This window comes from Camelus dromedarius, chromosome 4 (genome assembly GCF_036321535.1).
Source record: "Camelus dromedarius isolate mCamDro1 chromosome 4, mCamDro1.pat, whole genome shotgun sequence".
NCBI classification, from domain to species: Eukaryota; Metazoa; Chordata; class Mammalia; order Artiodactyla; family Camelidae; genus Camelus; species Camelus dromedarius.
Genome location: NC_087439.1, coordinates 5,581,510 through 5,603,700, shown reverse-complemented (window position 1 = coordinate 5,603,700; position 22,191 = coordinate 5,581,510). Strand labels below are relative to the sequence as shown.

Below are 22,191 nucleotides of genomic sequence, written 5' to 3'. Positions count from 1 at the left end.
AATTAAGAAACAAAGAAAAAAAGTCAAGCAAGGCAAAATAATAATAATAATAGTTTAGCCATTAAATGAAGTCAAAGACCTTTAGTTTCTCCTTGAGGGCTATAGCCTTTATGCTGTTTTGCAGACACTGAAACCCCCACCAGGTGGAAAGAGTTAACTACATGATGACCAGACTATAGCCATGACATAAACAGCTCCACTTTACACAATTCCAAAAACCGGCCTCAAGGAAATGGGAACCAACCAACCCTGGAACTGAAGATTCACTGTACTTAAAACAATCAAGATGATGCTGATCAGACCCCCGTATGATCAATTTCAAGACGACTGTCAGTGCCGACTGTGCTGTTCTGCACACAGCCCCCTCCCTCTGCCTATATGCTCCTGGAACTCCCCTTTAAAACCCCTTGTACAGTAATCTGCAATTGGGAGTTGGTTCTTTGGGACGTGAGTCCATCTTCTCCCCAGGTAGTTGGCCTCCTAAATAAAGCAAACTTTCCTTTCCTACCAACACTGTCTCTTGAGTATTGACTTTCAAGTAGTGAGCCTGAGTTTGGTAACATGATGGCTTCACAACACTGTTAACAGAAGATTAAGATCAAGGATTAGTCATATAGGACTGAGCAAACTGATGAGTATGGTTATAATTTTTGGTTTTTGTCTGAAATATTACTATTTTTTAAGCTGTGTTTTCCAGATACAAGGCAATCTTTGAATTAAACCTTTGTAAGTAGAATTAAATCATTTATCTCTTCCTCCACCTGATCCCTCTAGAATTCGTAAATGCTTAGGTTCTCAGCAGATTTCTCAGGTAGATAAGGCAGGCTACCTCTAACAGATGCAGGATTCTCAAGGTATTTGGGGGACCTTGAGAAGAGGGGAATTTGCCAAAATCAGAGATATCACAGGTGGAATCTGTGACACACCCTTGGTGTGGCTTTCCTGGTCTTGAGGTTTTTTAAAGTTCAGTCTGAGATTCCTTATAAAAAGTTCCAGCACAGCCAATTTAAAAGAGCCTATGTGATCAATTAACTAGACTTATTTTGCAAACAGATTAGTCTTAATTCGGCTATATTTGGTAGAAATGAGGGTAATTTTAGAAAGAATTTAGGGACAAGTTGGGAGTTTAGGATTAGTGGATACAAACTACTATATATAAAATAGATAAACAACAATGTCCTACTGTAAGGCACAAGGAACTATATTCAATAGCTTGTAATAACCTATAATTAAAAAGAATATGAAAAATATATATGTATAACTGAATCACTTTGCTGTACACCAGAAACTAACACAACCTTTGTAAATCAACTATTCTTCAAATAAAAAAAAAAGCACACTAAATTCATTAACTTGAGATGTCTAGTTTTCTTTAATTAACGGTAATCTTTTGATGTTCTGACAACCTGGTTTTTGTTGCAAAACCCCCTACATATCCTGGCTTCTTCCTTACCTCTTGGGAGCAGCTCCTTAGAGTTATCCAAGAAGCTGTCTTCTGGGCTTAAGTCCTCAGTTTTGTCCACCAAATAAAACATAATTCTCAACTTTTAGGTTGTGTTTTTTTGTTTTTTTTTTTTCAGTTGAGAGCACAAAATTCAAGTTACAAAAGGGAAAACAGTGAAAAAATACTTGCTCTCTTGCCTGGTCACCTCTCTGGAGGCAGTCACTCCTACCAGCTTCTTGTGTGTCCTTCCCAAGACACATACATGAAAATATTATATAAATGTACCTTTTTTCCCCTCCACAAACATTCCTTATCTTGCTTCTCTTGTGGCAACATCTTGGCACTTTTCCCTCTCAGTTCACATTTAGACACATCCTTCGCCTTTTTAACAGCTTCTGTTTTCTGCCATATGGTTGAACAATCACTTATTTTATGAGTCTTCCACTGATGACACTTAGGTTACTTTTAATCTTTTGCTAAGACAACTGATGCAGCGATCGTTCCAGTCTAGACACTGTGCCAGCCAGTCTAGTTGAGAACAGTCTTACAATTTTAAGGGATTAAGAAGAAAAAGACTAAGAACCTGTGACAGAGAGCACATGTAACCCATAAAGCCTGAAACAGTCCCTGACCCTTTAAAGCAAGCGTGCTGACTTCCGCTTTAGTCCCAGCCACATCGGCCTCAACTACTGCCGCCTCCTCCTAACTGCTCTCCCTGCTTCCCTTTTCCATCTGTTTCCACTCCTGCCCAACTCCAGTCCACTGTCTACACTGCAGCCAGAATGCCCTGTTCCAAACAAAACGAGATCTTATTTCTTCCTTACCTGAAACCTTCAAATGGCTTCCCAACGTGCAGAATATAAAATCCAAACGCCTCACTCCAGCATCCAGGTCTGCTTACGTCTGCAACCTCGGCTCCTGCTAGATCCCCTCTGACGGCTGAAGCTCCAGCTCGTTTTCTCTGCACCCAGAGCCCTACCCACGCCAAGCCCTTGCACTTGGCATCCTCTCTCTTGACCTGGAACTCCTTATCCCCCTAGATCTCCACATCTTTGGCAGCTCAAATAGCATCTCCTCTAAGAGGCCATCCCCAAGTGCCGTATCTAAACCAGCACATGTTCCCAGGCTAATCTGCTCAGTTGCGTTTTCTTGTCTGTCTCTCCCTACCAGAAAGTCAGCTCCAGGGGACCTGGAACCTTCTCATCTGGTTCCCCTTTTTGAATCCCAATCTATTTGGTGGGTGCGCAATAAAATGTGTTGAATGGATGAATTACCAGATATTGAGAGGGTTCTAAGAGCATCAGAGAGCATAAGGGCCTATCCTGGAGTTCTTTTAAAAAATCCCCCAAGGGTTGTGGTGAAGTTTCAATAAGCTACATCAAACACTGTCTGGCCACAAACACCTGGGCTCAACGGCAGTCTGCCCTTGCGCCTTCTCTATTTCGAATGCAAATAAACCTGGGAGTTACAAGACCTCTGTGGTCTGTGTGTGTGAGAGAGAGGAGAGATTCAGCCAGGACTACCCCAGGAGCATATCAGTTAGTAAAATATTGAAATATCTCCATAAGGAACCTGTGACCAACGCCATCTCCCCAGGACCTCACCACCATCTGGCAATAAGCCAATGGTCTCTAGCTTCTTAACTATTTTGAAGGCCATCCCTGCTTATTGAAAATCAGAAACTGGCAGAAACAAGTTACTGAGAAGATGAGCTCTGACTAGACCCTGAAAAGAATAAGTTTTGCCAAGAGCTGCCTCTGTGCAGTCTTGCATGGGGAGACAAAATTTATTATTATTTAAATCAGTCCATTTTTATCCACCAAGATCAGGACACACTGATAATGGTTTTTCTACTTCTCAGAGGCATATACAACTGCCAGCCTCTTCAACGGATACTGAAATGCAAATAGAGATGTTGAAAGCTCTGAGGTTGCACATGAAGCACCGTGGTTTCCCCAGCTGTGAGTTTGCTGTAAAAGGGAAGTGGGCGACTAGGAGGGACACCAGCAGGCTGGCCCCAGAAAGGGGCGGCACTGGACCCAGGTTGCAGCTGTCTCTGGAGCCCTGGCTGTCCCTGTTCAACTAGGGGTCAACGGCGCGCAGCCAGCCTGAGCATCCAAGTGCGCATGTCCACCTGGGGAAGAAGCGGGGGGCACTGGGCACTTCCCTGTCCACACGGAAGTATGCTGACCTGGGCGAGAAAGCAAGTTCCTTTCTCAAGTGTTCCTTAAAGAAATACAAATGCTTCTCTCTTTTGTGTCCGTTGACTCAAGTATCTTTTACTTTAAGTCAAATCAAAAAAAATTTTTAAGTCTGATGTATTTCTCCAGTTTTATGGAGATACAACTGACACAAAACATTGTATTAGTTTATGGTGTACAACATAATGATTTGATACTTACTGCAAAATGATCATCACAATAAGTTTAGGTAACATCCATCACCTCAGTTTTTTTCCTGTTGGTGAAAACTTGTTTTGTTTTGTTTTGTTTTGAGGGACGTAATTAGATTTATTTATTTTTTGATGGAGGCACTGGAGATTGAACCCAGGACCTTGTTCATGCTAAGCACATGCTCTACCACTGAGCTATGCCCTCCCCCACCAAAATACTTTCATTATAAATCATTTAGCTCCTGAAAAAAAGCTCACCTGTTTAATAGGTGAGTTAATATTCCATGAACAAGTCACCACAATGTGGTATGACATTTCCCTATTGGAAAAAGAGTGAGTATCAGCTCTTGCTGTAGAACTGTTTCTGTACTCAAGATATTTGATATAAAAGACAATTTTCAGAAATGGTATCACTAGGTCAGTGTGAACATTTCTGGAACTTGATCCATTTGAGGGGACGTTTTTGTTCCTGTAACTGGCCAGGAATGTCTTCCCTCCTCTGCAACCACCACCTCCACCTGCTCTGCCCCTGCAACCATGTGGTTCCGTGGGGAGCTACATTTGTACAGATGCCAATGACACGACCACGCCCAGGGGTGGGCACCAGACACAAACCAGTTGAGTCAAAATCCTTCTCGGGGATCTCTGAATCTGAGACCAAAGACAGCCTGAGCCCACCACCTTTCAGGTGGCAAAAGGTCAAGAGAATGAAAGCCAGGAGCAGTTAGAAGCCTGTTCTCTGCGATATGGGAGCAGGTAGGCAGGAGAGAGCAAAGTTGATGCACAGAAGCAAAGACCAGGAGACACAGGGTACCAGGGCGCCTGGCTCCCATTGTTCCTGCTTTCCTGCTCTTCTTAAGGTTTGGAAGTTCAATTTTCTTTCAATGAAGCCATTACCCTTTTAAGAAGTCCCCTTTTTGTACTTTTGTTGGGTTTCTAGTACTTGTAATAGATTCCCAGGGACAGCCTCAGTGCTTCCCAGACAATCTGACCACGTTCATTTCCCCTGATCCTTCAACCTCCACCTCCCACTGTCCACTATTTCATACCTTTCCCTCTCTCCAGCCTCCCTTTCCAGTCATGACTTACTGCAACTGCATGCTCAAGGTTATGAAGGGTTCCACACAAAGCTCGGAGACATGGGAACTTCATAAAATGAACACACATTCTGGATAAAGCATAGTGAGGCCCGCTAGACACAAAGGCTATCTGCATTTAAGGGACACTTGTTTTTGCGGGATTAAACCTATGCACCTACTTGCCCGCCCCGCGTGCCCGCGTGCTCTGTGTTCTTATCAAGACAGATGACCTGTCTCTGCTCCTTCCCTCCCTCTCCGCTTAGCTGCCAGGCCCCACTTCTGCTCTCCTCACTGTGGGCTGTGCTTCTGCACCTGTCCGCCCCCCAGAGCCAATCTCAGCCCCAGGGTCATTGCCATCAACAGACAAACATGCACAAGCATCTTCTGTTCCAGGAGCCTCTCTTGACCCCCCGTCCCCTGCCAGCTCCTGCTCCAGAGTTGTTCCCTTCACCCAGACTCCCATAACCCTGCCCTACAGTCACACACGGCCCCCAGGCCCACGCCCTTTCCCGTTCCTCCCAAGCTCATCCCCACCTTAGGGCTGTTCCACTTTGTATTCCCTCCACCCTGCAGGTTCCACCCCAACTTCACAGGGCTGTGTCTCACTCATCTTTTGGGCCTCCTCAGAGAAGCCTCTGACCAAGCAACTTTAAGGAGTCCTCTCAGCCCCTCGGTTGTTACCCATTTTCTTTTCTCACATTCATCACAACCGGAAATGATCCTCTTTCCCCTTACTGGATGTACGCTTCCTGAATGGACTTCGTTGGACTTGCTCATCCCCGTGTCCTTTGAGCCTGGAACCCTGTCAGAGGGCCGACAGGTGTTCAGTGTGCATTTATGCAACTCACGAAGGCCGTGCAGAACACAACTGAGACGCGAACGGAAAGCATAAGCAGCTGAATCTGTAGGGAGCTCAAGGAGCTCACGTAGAGCAGAGAAAGGCGAAGCAGAGCCTCAAAGGACTAGAAACCATCTGCTGAGTGGACAAGAAGGGAAGGACATTTTAAACAGGGGGAGCAGCATGCTCTGCTCAAGACAGGCAGCGCTGGCTGGTTTCTGGAACCTTGAGATCACTGTGGCTGAGCTGTGGAAGGACGGGTGGGATGTTAAATTATCTCATGTATGTGTTTATATGCCTGGCACCACCCACCACGACAACCAAAAATTAAAAAATAAAAATAAGAGAGCTATTGTACAACTGAGTATCCAGGAAAGTAAGGAAATCTCCAGGGGCAAGAAGCAGATTGGGAACTAAAAGCCAGAGTGGTGAAGTTCAAAGCGATGCTACAGCAACCCAGGTGGGAGTCAGCGAGGTGGTATCAGGTCTGACTGGCCCGAGGCTGCAGTTTATCCCCCAAGGTGGGCTCTCAGGACAGGGCTCGCAGGAAATTCCCACTGAGTCCCTGCAGAAAGCCAGGAAATTGAAGGGCTGTCCCCTCAGTGAAAGGTGGGCTCTGCCAAGGCCCAGGAAGACAAGGATGCTTGTTACTATTCAAGGTTTCAGGTTAAAAAAAGCCTCTTCTGAGAAGCCAAAACCTGAAACTTGTGCCACATGTGGATTTGAATTAAAACCTGAGAAATCATTGGAAGAAATACTTCTGGGCCACTGATACTACAGGCCTGGGAGAAGGGCAGACCCCGCTGTAGAAACACTCCTACAAACGCAGGCACATTTCCACAGTGAAAGTAATCCCCAGGAAAGATTAAAATGCTTATAAAATAAATGAAGAACAAGAACAGTCTGAAAGAGAATATGAAATAAATGTTTTAAATTATAAAAGAAGTAATAGAAGACATGATGAAAAAAATAACAGGCTGAGCTGGAAAATATTAAGTTGAAAATAATGAAATAGAAAACTACAGTTATTGAAATAAGGAAAACATACAGATGCCCAAAACTTACATGAAAAGATGCTCAGTTTCGCTAATTATATGAGAAATGCAAACCAAAATTGCAATGAGGTATCACCTCACACCAGTCAGAATGGCCATTATTAAAAAGTCTACAAATAATGCTGGAGAGGCTGAGAGAAAAAGGAACCCTCCTACACTGTTGGTGGAAATGTAAATTTATGTAGCCACTATGGAGAGCAGAAAGGAGGTTCCTTAAAAAACAAGAAGAGTTACCTTATCACCCAGCAGCCCCATTCCTGGGCATATATCCAGAGTAAATGCTAACTTGAAAAGATACATGCACCCCAATGTTCATAGAAGCACTATTTACAATAGCTAAGACATTGAAGCAACCTAAATGTCCATCAAAAGATGACTGGATAAAGCTGTAGTATATTTATATACCAGAATACTACTCGGCCATAAAAAAGAATAAAATGCCAATTGCAGCAACATAGATGTTAGAGATTATTATATTAAGTGAAGTCAAACAAATGTCTTCTGACATCACTTATACGTGGAATAGTGAAAAAAAAAAAGACACAAATGAACATTTACAAACTGGAAATAGACTTCCAGACATAGCAAGCAAACTATGGTTACCAAAGGGGAAAGGGGCGGGGAGAGGGATAAATTAGGAGTTTGGGATTAATATATACACACTACTATATATAAAATAGATGAACAATAAGGTCCTACAGTATAGCACAGGGAACTACATTCAGTATTTTGTAATAACCTATGATGGAAAAGAATCTGAAAAAATACATATATACATATAACTGAATCGCTTTGCTGTACACCTGAAACTAACACCACACTCTAAAGCCTTTATGAAGACAATTATGAGTGTTAAATTCTAAGGGTAGCCACTGAAAACATAGGGAAGGTATAACTCCCAATACGTACAAGGAAGGTGAGGCACTGACACACTCCACTGGAAGACTGGAAATAGAAAACAGCTAAGATGGAAGAGCATGGTGAACAGGAAGTATGTTTTCTCTTTATGTATCCCACTGAGGCTCTGTGAGAGTCATCCTGCCTTGTTTCTGTATTGTGTGTGCAGAGCAGCACTGGACACAATTAAGTTGTTCCCTGTATGTCAATACATTCTTCTTCTGTACATTTTTTTCTAAGAAAAGCACCTCATTTTAAATACCTTTGAAAACTAATTAGGTTGAACATTTCCCCATTTATTTGTTACCTGGATGTAACTTATGTCGATATCCTTTGCCCTTTTTGAAATTGGGGTCTTAATATTTTAAAATTTATTTTTTAAAGCTTTTATAAAATAAACATCTTTACCCTTTGCCCATCTTCTCTGCTACAAATTTTGGGTGGGGGAGAGTTAGCTTTATTTATTTATTTTTAGAGGAGGTACCGGGGATTGAACCCAGGACCTTGTGCATGCTAAGCATGAGATCTACCACTCAAGCTATACCCTCCCCTCTTCTCTGCTATAAATTTTATCAGTCTGTCAACTGCTTTTTCAAGTTAGTGATTTTACATAATTTAAAAATTTTTTGTAATAAGTCTTTCATATTTAAATTTCTTCTATCACTTAAATTTTTTCTATCACTAAATTGAGAAAGTACTGCTTTTCAAATATCCCCTAATATAAATCATCTTTGAATATGAACTCTTAAGTTCTCTATTAAAGAGGAGAATGTATTTAGGAAGTGTGTGGCCACAGGCTGGTGTTGATATGGCTCCGGAGATAAAGGCTGGTATGAATTTAGGACATCAGTCCATGAATCTGGCAGTATACTGTGCCTGGACCACATTTATTAGCAGAATTATAAAATACAAGTATTGCTAGCCTTAAAAGATAATACATCTTGGCGTTTCTTTTTATAATTCAACATACAAGTTACCAGCCTACTGAAAAGGCAAACTTAATTAGGAAAGAGGTTCTCACCAAAAGATGAGGTATTAATCTTTTCACTATTTCTAAATATTTCCTTAAAACAGCCTCCATAGAGGGGAGGGTATGGCTCAGTGGTAGAGCGCATGCTTAGTGTGCATGAGGTCCTGGGTTCAATCCCCAGTACCTCCAATTAAAAATAAATACATAAATAAGCCGAATTACTCCCCCTGCCCAAACAAAACAAAAACAGCCTCCAAAATTTTGTCTACGAGCATTAGTAGTAGCGAGGCAGATTTTTAAAACCAGAATTTGTGTTATACATAAAAATTGGACTCAGTGATGTACAGAAAGTGATATACATCTTTAGACCTTAACGCTGGGGACCGAATTTTGATTAATGGTTCCCCACTGTTACTGCTGGTCTTGTAAGCATTGTCAGTCTTGCTGAAGTGCTCTCTGATGTCCATGGCTTGCAGGACATTTGTACTAGGACCTAAGAACTGCGCTGCCCAATACAGCAGCCACTAGTACATGTGACAATTTCAAATTTTAAATTTAAAAATTAAACAAAATTTAAAGTTCAGATCCTCAAGTGACAAGTGCTCAAAGGCCACCTGTGACTAGCAGCCACCACACCGGACAGTACAGAGAGGATATTTCTATCTTGCAGAAAATTCTGTTGGACAGCTTTGCCTTAATTATCTTTCAACATTCCCAGGTGTCTTCTGGGCACCTCAACTCTATCTCAAGAAGTCCTCTCCTTCAGTTTTATTATTTCAGGGACATTCTTGATCCCCTGCACTCTGTGCCGACCTTCTGAAAATGGGGGCAGTGTATTTACTCGTCACTGACTACTAAGCATCCCCTGTGCGCTGAGCAGAGGGAAGCCAGGTGCACACAACTCCAGGTTGGGGGCGTCTAGACAGACCTGCCTGCACTCTGCCGTCACCACTCACCTGTTCTGTTTAGTCCCACCTGCCCTCCCGCTGCTGAAGGAACAGACGGAGAGCCACATGCAGACACGTTACTGATTACTGTTTTGGGCCTGCACCCCACGACATTTTCCACCTAAGGGTTGCAAACACTATTTTCATCCAGTCAGAGCTCCTCACAGGAACTTGCAGGCAGTAGCCACATGTATTTCTTCAACATTTTTCACAAGTGTCAGTTTAGATCCTTAATGATCATCGCTCATATATACTAAATTATACCAACACTGGGACTGAACTTTGGCCCAGAACTCTCCCTAGGAGAAATCAGAATCTGAATATTAATTATCAGGAAATTCTTATCCATGTTCCTCCTAAGAGCAAGGGTCATACTTACAGAGGAAAGTGTATCTTAAAATGTATGCTTAAGTTTTCAGTGAAGTGTCATGCTATCTGCTTTCAAATGCTTCCTTGAAAAATATGATAAAGCAAATGTGACAAACAGCTGTTAAATGTATGTCACATTTAAGATCTACTCACCAGCTGGTGGGCATTTGGATTGTTCCCAGTTTCTGGCTATCATGAATAATGCTGCAAGGATTATTCACACACAAGTCTTTGCGTAGGCTTTGATGGTTTTAGAAAGAAGCTTAAAAAAGTCATTTCTAGTAAGAATGGCTTGTGTTCAGGCCCCATTCAGTAATGCTACTTTTCAAGTTTTCAAGACTCAAGTTTAATAAATTTTTATAAAACCGAAATGACTAGAATGTTCAGAAAATTTTGTCTGGTTAGCTTTCTGGTGAAGTGAGGTTTTGACATGACATCTTTGTTTTCTTTTAATGTTTCCAAATTCTCTTCTGCCAACAGTACAGTGAGTCTAACGATGTTTCACAGATGATGAAAGATTTTTCAGGGCCTCAGGGTCTCCTGTGGGCTGACAGGGAGCTGCTCCAGAGAGCGATGTTCAGCAGGTGTAGATGAGGTAACGCAGCATGAGGTTCCTTTTACAACTAATTCCCTAGGATAAGTTGTTAGGTTTTTTTGGGGGGGGGGTTGGGGGGAGTGGGCAATTAGGTTTATTTATTTATTTTTAAAGGAGGTACTGAGGATTGAACCCAGGACCTCATGCATGCTAAGCATGCATGCGCTCTACCACTTGAGCTACACCCTTCCCACCAGTTGTTTTTTTTAATTTGTTTCTAGTCACCTTACTACCTACCACTTATCAGTGCCTAACTATATGCCAGGTACTTACCAGGGTCTAACACTCTTAGGGAGCGCACAGCCTCCTGGCTCACAGAGGACACACCAACGGAGATGTGACACTGCAATGCACTCGCCGTACGGCACACACACCTGGATCAGGACTCGGGTCTGCCATCTAGGTCTGTTTGTGTCCCACTGCTTGGTGCCAACGATGTAACTGCCTCTCTTATAACATTTTAATACTGCAGACTTCAAGGAGATGGCGGTCTGGCTCGTTTTCACAGTTTGGTATGCTACCACATCCTTGCATGAATTTCTCTGCAGTAAGCTGACCGATTACCGACGTATACCACTGACTACAATACTAACGACAGCTGATTCTTATCGGGATACAGAATGTCAGCCCCCACTAGGCTCTTTTTAATAATTTTCTCATTCAATCTTCAACACACCTATGGAATAGATACCACTATTATCCACATTTTACACTAAAGGGAACAATGAGTCTAAAAGAAGTGAAGTTGCCCAAGGATGAAAAGATTATTTCTTCAAATATTTAGCTAAGTTATAATCGACATTTCCTTCAAATATTGATCAAGAATATTGGTGACTAAGAAACCATGTCATTTCAGGTATCAAAAGAATTTATAAAAATAAGAAATGTTATTTTTGCCTTAGCCACAGCTGACATAAAACTACCAGGACTTTTGAAGCCAATTTTGTTCTTTCCCCAACCTTTTCCTTGGATCACGAATTCAGTTGGAGCCAACAAGTATCTCAAGGAAAAGTCTCCAAATTGTGAAGAAAACAGGCGCATTTCCCTTCAGAAAATTCAGAACCAGTGTTCACCTATTAACGTGTCTCCCCTCCGACCAGCCTCAGGGCGAGTGACTTCCCCACGGGGTTCAGGAAGGGGCAGGCGCCCTGCTTCCAAATCAGCCCATCACACAGCATCTGCTTGCTAAGCAGCAGGCCAAAGGTTTGGACCTGATGCCCCAAATGAGGGCACTACAATGTGCTCACACCTTCACCACACTGGCCTAGGAAGGAAAAAATCTGAATTTGAGAGTGACAAAAGTAAGTGCTTTAAGACCACTTACTCCAAATCTATGTTCTGCAACAACTGGAGAAAAAACAAGGAATAGTACTTGTCCACCTCACGGCTATGTGCCCCTCAGCGCTTAGCAGTTATCCTCAGATGTACCTGCTTTCCTTGGTGTGCCTCTTCCCTGTCTCCTGGGTTAAGCACAGTGATGCCAAAGGCTCTATTATTCTTTCTTTAAGAATTTCAAACAATGACATGGGTCTGGTTTAATCCCTCCTTTTGCATTTAGGTAAGACTGTTTCCCATGCCAGTTTTATATGCTCCAGTATAGTTTCAAAACTACAAACACACTGAAATTAAAACATGAAATATTAGGCATCAAAAATAACATCAGGGCCAAAACCCACATGAGGCAGTCCACAGCGTAGCTTACACGCACATCACCCCACCTCACCGTTCACAAAGGCAAGCTCAGGCAGCCACTGCAAGGCCTAAGGCCACAATGGTCATCGCGGTCCGGCTGTCAAGTATGGACATAGCAACCCACATGGAGACTGAGCGCTGGGTTCTTCTACCCAAAGGAAGCCCAAGTGTCTTGTGCCACAGACTTGCAAGTCTGCCCCAGATGCTGGGACAGTGGTGTTGTGCTGGGATATGATGTGGCTCCCCTGGCAGCAGGCCGGTATCTGGAGATTAATACTGGAAGCTGCGCTTGGTCTGGATATCATCAAGGATCTGCTGCAGCTCCTCGTCTTCAAACCGTCCCTCCAGGCTGCAACAAGAAAGCCAAGACAAGTGTGTGAGTGCCCTGGCGATGGGCGATGGCCCCCACACTCCTCCTTCCTGCGTGCTGACCTTCGAGCACCACTTGCCCAACTGTCCGCTTATTCCCCAACATCGACACCTGTAGGTTTCAACTCTACTTCTTTCCTGCCTTTCCTTTTAAAAACATTATGAAGTATTTCAAACATGTGAAAGGTACAGAACGTAAGCAAATTTTAAGTTGTCCCTACCTGATTCTTTAATAAGCAGAACAAACTGATGGCTGTGTGTGTGCCCTGCCCCGTCCCAGTACCTTCTCCTCCTGCCCCAGGAGAAACCACTCTAAATCTGGCATTCATCATCCCTATCCACATTTTTATTCTTACTACGGCGTACGGAAACGTGTCTATAATATGCGGCACTGCTTTCAAACTATAAGAAATGGCCTCGTACTACTCTGTGTACCCTTCTGCAATATTTTCATTCAAAATTCATTTTGACATCTGTTGACATTATATATACCACACCATTCTAATTCACTCATTTTCCCACTGCTATATAATAAACACTGTATGATCACACAATGATTCACTTATCCATTCTCTTGTTGACTGCAGGTTGTTGTCAAGTTTCTCCCACCACTGACACTGGAATAAACGCTGGAATCCATGTCTCCTTTCTAAGCTACATATGAACTGCTTTGAGGGCATGTACCCAGGAATGGATCTTTGGGTCTTGGCATCTATTTTTTAACTTCACTCGATGTAGCCAAATTGCTCTCCAAAGCCACTGTCCTAATTTGCACTCCAGTCCTCTGTACCAGAGCTGCCGCCGTCCCACATTTCTGCTAACCGCTGGCGTGCTGTGAGACCCTCAGTCTCATTACAAAGGCACTCATCCAATGCTGGTGGTATCTACCCACCTTTTAGACACAGCCATTCTACTTGCAGGAATTGACCTAATCGCAGAGGGCTTATCACAACCACTACTAACCTCGGGATCAGAGCCTTGGACTCCTCAGCAGTCTCCGGGCAAAGGTTGGCCAAACAGGCCAGCTCAAACTTGTGAAGCTTCTTCTGGAGCAACAAGCTGATCACAGGGAAGAAAACCAAACAAACAAAATCAAGGAATGCTGAAGAGGCAGAGGGATCGAATGCAGCTGGCAGGGAAGAGAAACAGGAAAGCACTGGCAGTCTTTCCATTATGGTTCAGCCGGCTGCGAAGCCCCTTTCACATCACTTCAAGTTCCTGTTCCTAGCAGGAGAGCAGGAGGTGACGAGACGAGGCAGAGACAATGCAAGTGGGAGAGTACCCCAAGCCAGAGAACCTTGTGACTGTAACTTTTGAAAAACTGCTCCATACCTCTAGGACTACACAGCCTTCCCCACCAACAGTTTATTTTGTAACTCTCTGCTCTTCCCACCACTGTTCTTTGCTTCCCTTGTTATTAATTTCACGTCAAACACATGATGTTAGATGTCCCCAATCTATTAGGCATTTTGACTTGGAGGAAATTCTCCTTTAAATGTATCTAAAAAATAAATAAATATGGGCATATCTTACTTTGCACAAATCTATGTATAAACTGCATCTTATTCTAAATGTACTTCTGGTTTAACTGTAAGGAAAAAAACCCCACTGTCAATACAAATTACCCTGGATTCTCACACATCAACCTCTTACAATGGAGGCTGTCCGTGGTAAACCTGGTTTCAGAGAGGACCTTACTTATCTGTTCAGAAACAAAGTTACTGTCCTTCTCACTCGATCACAAGCACATTAGTTACTGTACAAAATTAAGAAAATACAGAAAGACAGAAAAATTAGTGTTACCTGTATCACTATCTAAACAAAATCAATATTATCATCTTAGTATACCATTCCAAACATTTTTCTGTTTTAGAATATGAACTCCCTCATTCTTTTTTAAAATTTTACTTATTTCATTGAGGGAACAACACCACTTTTTTGTTTGTATTTTTATTTTTTAATTGAAACAGAGTTGATTTACAATGTTGTGTTAGCTTCTGGTGTACAGCACAGTGATTCAGTCATACACACATATATTCCTTTTCCTATTCTTTTTCATCACAGGCCATTACAGATACCAAATATAGTTCCCTGTGCTGTATAGTAGGACCTTGTTGTTTATCTATTTTATATATAGTAGTTAGTGTCTACAAATCCTAGACTCCCAATTTATCCCTCCTCTCTTCCTCCTTTGGTAACTAGTTTGTTTTCTGTCTATGAGACTATTCTGGTCTGTAAATAAGTTCATTTGTATTTTTTTTTTTTGATTCCACATATAAGTGATATCATACAGTATTTTTCTCTCTTTCTGGCTTACTTCACTTAGTATGACAATCTCTAGGTCTATCCATGTTCCTGCTAATGGCATTATTTCATTCTTTTTAATGTCTGAATAGTATTCCATTATATATACACACACACCACAACTTCTTTATCCAATCATCTGTTGATGGACATTTAGGTTGTTTCCATGTCTTAGCTATTGTAAGTAGTGCCGCTATGAACACTGGGGTGCATGTATCTTTTCAAAAGAAGAGCTTTCTCTGGATACATGCCCAGGAATGGGATTGCTGGGTAATATGGCAAGTCTATTTTTAGTTCTTAAAGGAATCTCCATACTGTTTTCCATAATGGCTGCACCAAACTACATTCCCATCAACAGTGTATGAGGGTTCCTTTTTCTCCGCATTCTCTCCAGCATTTATTGTTCGTGGACATTTAATGATGGCCATTCTGACCAGTGTGAAGCGATACCACACTGCAAACTCACTCATTTTGTTTTGTAACTCTTTGTCATCTAATAAAGCTATTTTCATTTTTTAAAGAAATTATCACAAACTTAGTTACATAAACATTATGAATCTCTGCTCATGTATGTATATGGAGGGATTTGTTGTAAAATGAACACATGCTCATTTATAAATACAAACCTCCTCCCCAAAAACAACACACGACCCAAAATGTGAAAATAATCTGAAATTCTACCTAGAAATCACAAGTGTTAACATTTTCATGGAGAGCCCTTTCCCTTCCTTTTTGTTTTTTAAAACACAAAAGGAATCATAAATGTTATCCTGTAACTCGTCTTTCTGTTACTCAACAATTCAGCTGCTGTTTTCCATGTTAGTACGCACATAACTCTACCTTGAACATGTTGTTCAACTGAAAGGATGTGCCATAATTTATAAATCAAATCAAATTTCCTGCTATTGAACGTTTCAGTTGTTTCCAGTTATTCACCATTTTAAACAATGCATTTTGAGCATCACTGTAAATGCATACTTCTTTGTGAATTTGACTGATTGCTATGTGTAAACTCCTGGAAGTAGAATTATTTAGTCAAAAGATTTGAGTGTCTGGAAGGCTTGTGAGAGACAGTGCCCTAAACGGGCCTTACCGGTATACACTTCCGCCAGCAATAAAAGACAGTGCCTCCCTCCCACTTCTTACACTAGGTTTCCCATTCTTTTCAATCTTTTAAAGTCTAATTATAGTTACTTTAGCATTTCTTTGATTTCCTTGCAGATGAACATTATTTCACATGAATTAGACAGTCTTCTGAAGTTCTGATATAAATCGAGTCATTAGAGACTAAGTCTATTTCTATAAATTGGGTGTCATCTCTTTCTTATTTGCTAGAGCTGTTAACATTAAAGCTATCAATCTTTTCCCAGTTTATTCAGACTTACATTTTACTTATGGCATTTTATTTGATATAGAGAATTTTAAAGATGTTTATGGACATTGGTTTACTTATTCAACTAAAAATTACTTAGTACCTACAATGAAACTGGCACAGTGATCAATATGACTAAGTCGTTGCCCTCCCAAAGCTTGCAGCCAACTGAAGTCCATCAAGTTTCCCCACATGTGAAGTCACAGTCAAAATTATATATATATTCACTTATGTTATCACACAGCAATTTTATACATCATAGTTTACATTTAAATCCTAATTTCTTCAGAAATTATTTTCGTATAGGGTATATAGAGCCCAAACTTTGTTTTAAAATATGTTCTAACTTACAGTGCCATCTCAGCCATATACTGGATTCATCTGAAATACAACAGATTTGGACTTGAATCTCTTCCCGAATTTTCTATTCTGTTCCAATAATTTGCCTAGTCTAACGCCAAAGTGTCACTATTTTAATTACTGTCACTTTTTAACGTGTAGGGCAAATTCCCCTTCATTTTTCTTAAAAAATTTTTTTCTGACAATTCTTATAAAGTCAAGATTATTTGAGGGGGTAGTCACTTATTTATTATTTATTTTTCACAGCTGAGGATGTATTTTTCTTGGCATCATTTAGGTAGACTGTACTATTTACCGGCAGGATCCAGGTGATCAGTGTCTTGCCGCAGCCACAATGTTTGTTTACAATGATCTATTACCACCTCATCTTAACTGAATTATATGGGAAATTATGCTTTATCAGCAGAATAACAGTAACAGCCACAAAACAAATTACAAACGTTCAAGGTGGTGTAACAATGAATGCACTGTCATGCAAAATCCTACTACAAAGTTTTGAGCGTATTTGAATATGTGTAATTCCCTTGGGGATTTAGAATGACACTACATGTATACATTGACTTGAGGAGAAATGACATCTTTGCAGTATTAAGACCTTTTATTCATGAATGTATGTAAGTCTACCTTCATGCATTTAAGTCATCCTTTTGGTCCGACAGTTTGTAGCCTTGTATGGAAGCTCTGCACAGTTCCTTCTGATCTGTTCTTCACACAAAATCCACACTTTTCTGAACAGGTTCTATTTCACATACAGTAATCACTTCATTTGCTGCCCATCTACTTAGGTGAACATCTTTCAATTTCATTTTTACCACAATTTTAAATGACAATATAGTAGTCCATCACATGGATTTACCACATTTATTACTGTTGAGTAGTTAGGTTGTTTTTTTTACCCCTGACCATTATAAATAGCTCTCTGAAGAATATCTTTATATATACATCTTTTTGTACATCTGCTTTTCCTTAGGACAGTACTTCTCAAACATTTTCACCAGAGTAGAGCAAACCAGTACCTCTAAGTGACCTGGGATTAATAGGTGGAAATGATTTTCTGCAACTGCTAGGTTTTAAGCCTCATGATTTTATTCAAGAAATCATATACATTTTTTCTTTTACACTACAATATACTGGTATCTGTGTGCTTTAACGCAGGAATGTTTTAAATCATCTACCGTCAAAAAAAACTGATACTTTAGCAAAGAGATGACACTTAGTTTAAAAAATGGACTTACCTAATGGGTCAATTTATATCACAGAACTTCAAATGTCTATGTAATTCATATGAAATAATATTCACCTTCAAGGAAATCAAAGAAATCTTTTTCCCAGGGGCCTCCTATATGCCCCCGCACCAGATGCATCCAACCCAGTTTGAGAGGCAATCCATCAGGAAAAAATGCTAAAAGCTGGTCACCTTTCGAAAGGTAAAGCCAAGACCTAGAAAATGCTTCTGATTTGTATTTCTTAACTTATAAAGACCTCTAGGACATACCAGGTAAATAGTAAATATATAAGCCCATTTTATTAAAACAAACAAACAAAAACAATGCTGTGTGTTTCTGCTGCACGTGCATGTATGAGAATGCATGGAAAAAGCTTTGGAGGCCTAAGAACAAACTGCTGACAGCAGTCACCCAAAAGGGAGGTAACTGGGATCTGGATACAGGCAAAAGGCGGCCAAGGAGGATTTCAGTCTTATAAGCTATTTTTAAATTTTTGACAAAGGCATTATTTCACTCACATTAATCGTACAGAGGATGGCCATGGGGGTGGTGGGAGGACATCATTCTACATGCAGATATCTAACAGTTTGGATTAATAAAAACTTCCCTCCAGCACTCACCTGCGGACACTGGCAATGGTCTCTCTGTTTTTGAAACGACTGAAGCGAGCTGTGTAGTTTAAAGTTTTCATGAAGACTTCAGAAAGCTCCTGTTCATCCTCTGCACTCTCATTCTGTTGCTTTCGATGCTCCAGCAGCATGTGAACCTCTGAATTTAGAAGTGTCTCAGCTGTTTCAAACTCTGGTTGTGAGAAGCATAAATGTCAGCTGAAACTATTCCTGCAAAAGTCATTCTAAATTTTATCTTTGAGATGATTGGCAAGTCTCTGCCCCTGCAGAAATCTGGAGGCTTCAAATCCCACAACTGTACAGTGTTTAAAAACAAACAAGCAAGCAAACAAAACCAAAAAAAACCCCCAAACCAAAAAACTAAATAAAAAGTACCTAGACAAAACCCAAGTATCAAAAACTGGCTTAATTCATCATGAAATTAAGAAAACCATCTCCCTCTTAGTAATTACACCTTAAAAAAAAGAAAACAAACATATTTCCATTATGCCCAAAACTTCCATGAAGCCATCCTATGAAAATGTTTGACCTTGAGTCTGAAATAAAACTACTGGAAGCAACCATGTATCTATCAATACATTATAGGACAACCATTAACTACTATCTAGCCCTTTAAAAGAAACAGAACAGTTCTATACAAAATGTCAAATTTTTAAAAAGCTGTATGATTTCTATAGCATAATCCTATTTTTGCAAAGAAAAAAGTGTATGCACATATTTATAAGTGAGCATAAAATTAATTTCAAGAATAAGCACTTAAGTGTTTAGTTTCCTTTAAGTGAAAGGGTGTGGAATTTCCGTTTTACCATGGATATAGCAATCTTTAAAAAAGGAGTAAAAGATACTGTTAAGTTTTCCCTCACTTACTTTGTGTTTTTCAGTACCTGTAAGATACTGAACTAAAATCATCCTGCTTGTTTTTTTTCGTGGGAGGTAATCTGGTTTGTTTATTTATTTATTTGAACCCAGGACCTCCTGCATGCTAAGCATGCGCTCTACCATTGAGCATTCCCTCGGTATCCTAAAATCTTAAGCTTTCTACTTATTTTGGGTTTCTAAATTACAAATTAGTACATCACGCTGCACAGAGGGAGTTCCCTGATATAGCAGGCTCCTCTGAGCAATTTTGGCCCATAAAGACGTGAACAAAATATTAACATGATTTCTAATAGCTCAAGGCTGCATTCCTGGGACGATTCTAGCTCCGTTAAGGTGGCTTTCTAAGAAAACTGAAGGCTGCCGGAATCATTTACTTGTTTGTTCCAGGCAATACCTGAAGAAAGGGCCCCTTTCTCCCAGTCTGGACCGGAGTGGGGAGGAGGGAGGAAGAGGGTAGGAGCCTAATTCCCCAAAGCGGCTGTTAACAAATCCAGATGGGTTTCAATAGACCAATCCCCCCATCCCGTTCCTGCTTTTCGTACTCACATCCCTGATCCCACTGAGCACCTGCTCACTCACCCCCTATTCCTTCATTCTCCTATTATTTTTTTAAAAAAGATTTTTTGAGAGGAAGAGGTAATTAGGTTTATTTGTTTCATAGGGATTGAACCCAGGACCTCGTGCATGCTAAGCACGCGCTCTACCACTGAGCCATACCCTCACCCCTTCATTCTCCCTTTAAAACGCCCAGTCACCCCTGGACTCTTTCCTCCATGGCAACAGTATACTACTGATTAAATCTGTCCTTACCATTTCAGTACCCCCTTTATCTCTGACACATCCCTCCAACACCTTCCAGTTTATCAGATAAAACAAACTACTTAAACAGGAGCAAGGGGCCGGTGAGGGGTCGGCGGCCGGGGGCCCTGGGGCCGTAAGTGTGGACTCAGGCCCCTCCCCGGCCCGCAGCCCCCTCCTCCCTGCCCTTCTCCGCGCCGGCCCCCCGCAGCAAGGCCTGCGGCGACCACATGGGACAACGGGGACAGTCAGGGAGCCCCAGGCCGCACCTTTGGGAAAGATGAGCTGTGAGGCGTCCTCCTCTACATCGCCAGCCCGCGGGTCACTGCCGCCCGCCGCCATCACCTTCCCGCGCACAGCCGCGGACACCGCCGGAAGCGGAAGCGTCGCGGCCACGGAAAGGGCGTGGCCTTGGGATCAGGGGCGTGGCCCCATTGGGGATGGGCGGGCCCGGTAGTAGACGGGGCCCCGGTGGTGGGCGGGACCCGGAGGAGACATCCGCGGGCCGGAAATGCGGGGTCCCAGAGTTAACTCGGTCGCTAAGGGGCGTCCTGCGCTGACCCTGTCGGGAGAAACCATCCTTCTTCTCTTCTCCAATACGCCCCTTGCCGCGCCTCGTGGGGACTGGTCACTTGGCCTTTCTGGGCTCAGTGAACTCACCTGTGAAGGGTGGATGAGGATACCTGCTTTCCAGGGTGGCAGAAGGGCTGATGAGATGCAGAAACGCGCTGTCTGACCCAAGCAACTCCCTTTGATGGAAAGGTGGGTAGGCGACTCGGAAAACATCAGAATTTATTGTAGTGTCTTAAACATTGAAAAAATTTGATTTGTATTGGATTATTATAATACTTCTGATCATGTAGATAGTGATATTGGGAGGCCTGTTGGAACATTTGGATGATACTTCGAAAAGTATGCAAATAAGAAACGATTCTGTTTCCAACTTGAAAGAAAACAGATGGTTGTACCATAAAGGAAGTAATCATAGTGCACTATTTGGCTCAGCAGTGAACAGTGTTTAGGTATCATGTAAACTCTGTTAACAAAAAATGAACTGACATATAACCAGACAAGAATATGTACCAGTATTGATATATAAATATAATTTTTACAAAGTTAATTTGCACTGTATCTGCGTTTCTAGAAATGCATTCAGTAAAATAATGGTAGGTTTTATAGTATTGGCAGAGTTTATCACTGCTTCAAAGTGCTTTACTCCACAGTTCATCAGAGCTGCAGACTGCCCTCCTGATGATGCCACAGCTGGGTGTGGTATCACAGGACGGTCCTGGGACTCAGTATCGACCTCTTTCTTCCATCTACCCACCCAACAGGCCTTTACAGAGAACCTACTACGTACTAGGCCTTACCACGGGCTGGCCCAAGGGCTAGCCGGATACCCAGCATTTAATATCTTCTGTGCACACACAAAGGAGACAAGTCAGGAGGTGAAGAGAAGAAAGGAGAATAGCAAATAACATATACAGTGTTTGGTTTGTCCACATTTTTCATTCAGGAAGCCATTATATAAACACATGCAGGGCCCTGGAGTTAAAAAGATGACTCAGTCATAGAGCTACTCCCCAAAAGAGCTCACTAAGAGTAGTTGATGCAAGATCTGGACTTATTTTCCATCATAAAAGACAAAGTAGCAAGTGGGATGAGCGATGTAGAAGGCTACAGAAAGGTCATGATGTTCCTCAGGATGCTACTATTGTTCTTTGCACGTTGAGGGTTCAGTCAGTCCTTCAGCCTGCCCAATCAAAGGCAGATATTCAAGCCAAGGTCACAGACCCTAGACTGATCTGGAAGCAGCTTTAGAGCACCTCCCCCACCCTCATTCACAAGTATTAGACCACTGATCACTGACCACATGGCTTTTCATTTCGGACAATAGGAATGGTTAAAATGGCAAATTTTGTTATATATATTTTATCATCATCACCACCAAAAAAAAAAAAAACAAACCCAAAACG

At 41.7% G+C, this 22,191-nt stretch overlaps 1 protein-coding gene and 1 non-coding gene across 2 annotated transcripts; one reads left to right on the top strand and one right to left on the bottom strand.

Annotated features, from left to right (window-relative positions):
* Positions 1-1,545: 1,545 nt before the first annotated feature.
* Positions 1,546-20,600, bottom strand: POLR2D (RNA polymerase II subunit D). The gene is made up of 4 exons (XM_010974630.3): positions 20,485-20,600; positions 18,530-18,710; positions 13,611-13,706; positions 1,546-12,627 (listed from the first exon to the last, which is right to left on the bottom strand). Exons 1-4 carry the CDS (start codon positions 20,555-20,557, stop codon positions 12,549-12,551), a joined length of 429 nt encoding a protein of 142 aa, XP_010972932.1. The 5' UTR covers positions 20,558-20,600; the 3' UTR covers positions 1,546-12,548.
* Positions 8,792-8,864, top strand: TRNAT-AGU (transfer RNA threonine (anticodon AGU)). The gene has a single exon. It is a non-coding gene; the product is annotated as a tRNA-Thr (tRNA).
* Positions 20,601-22,191: the final 1,591 nt, after the last annotated feature.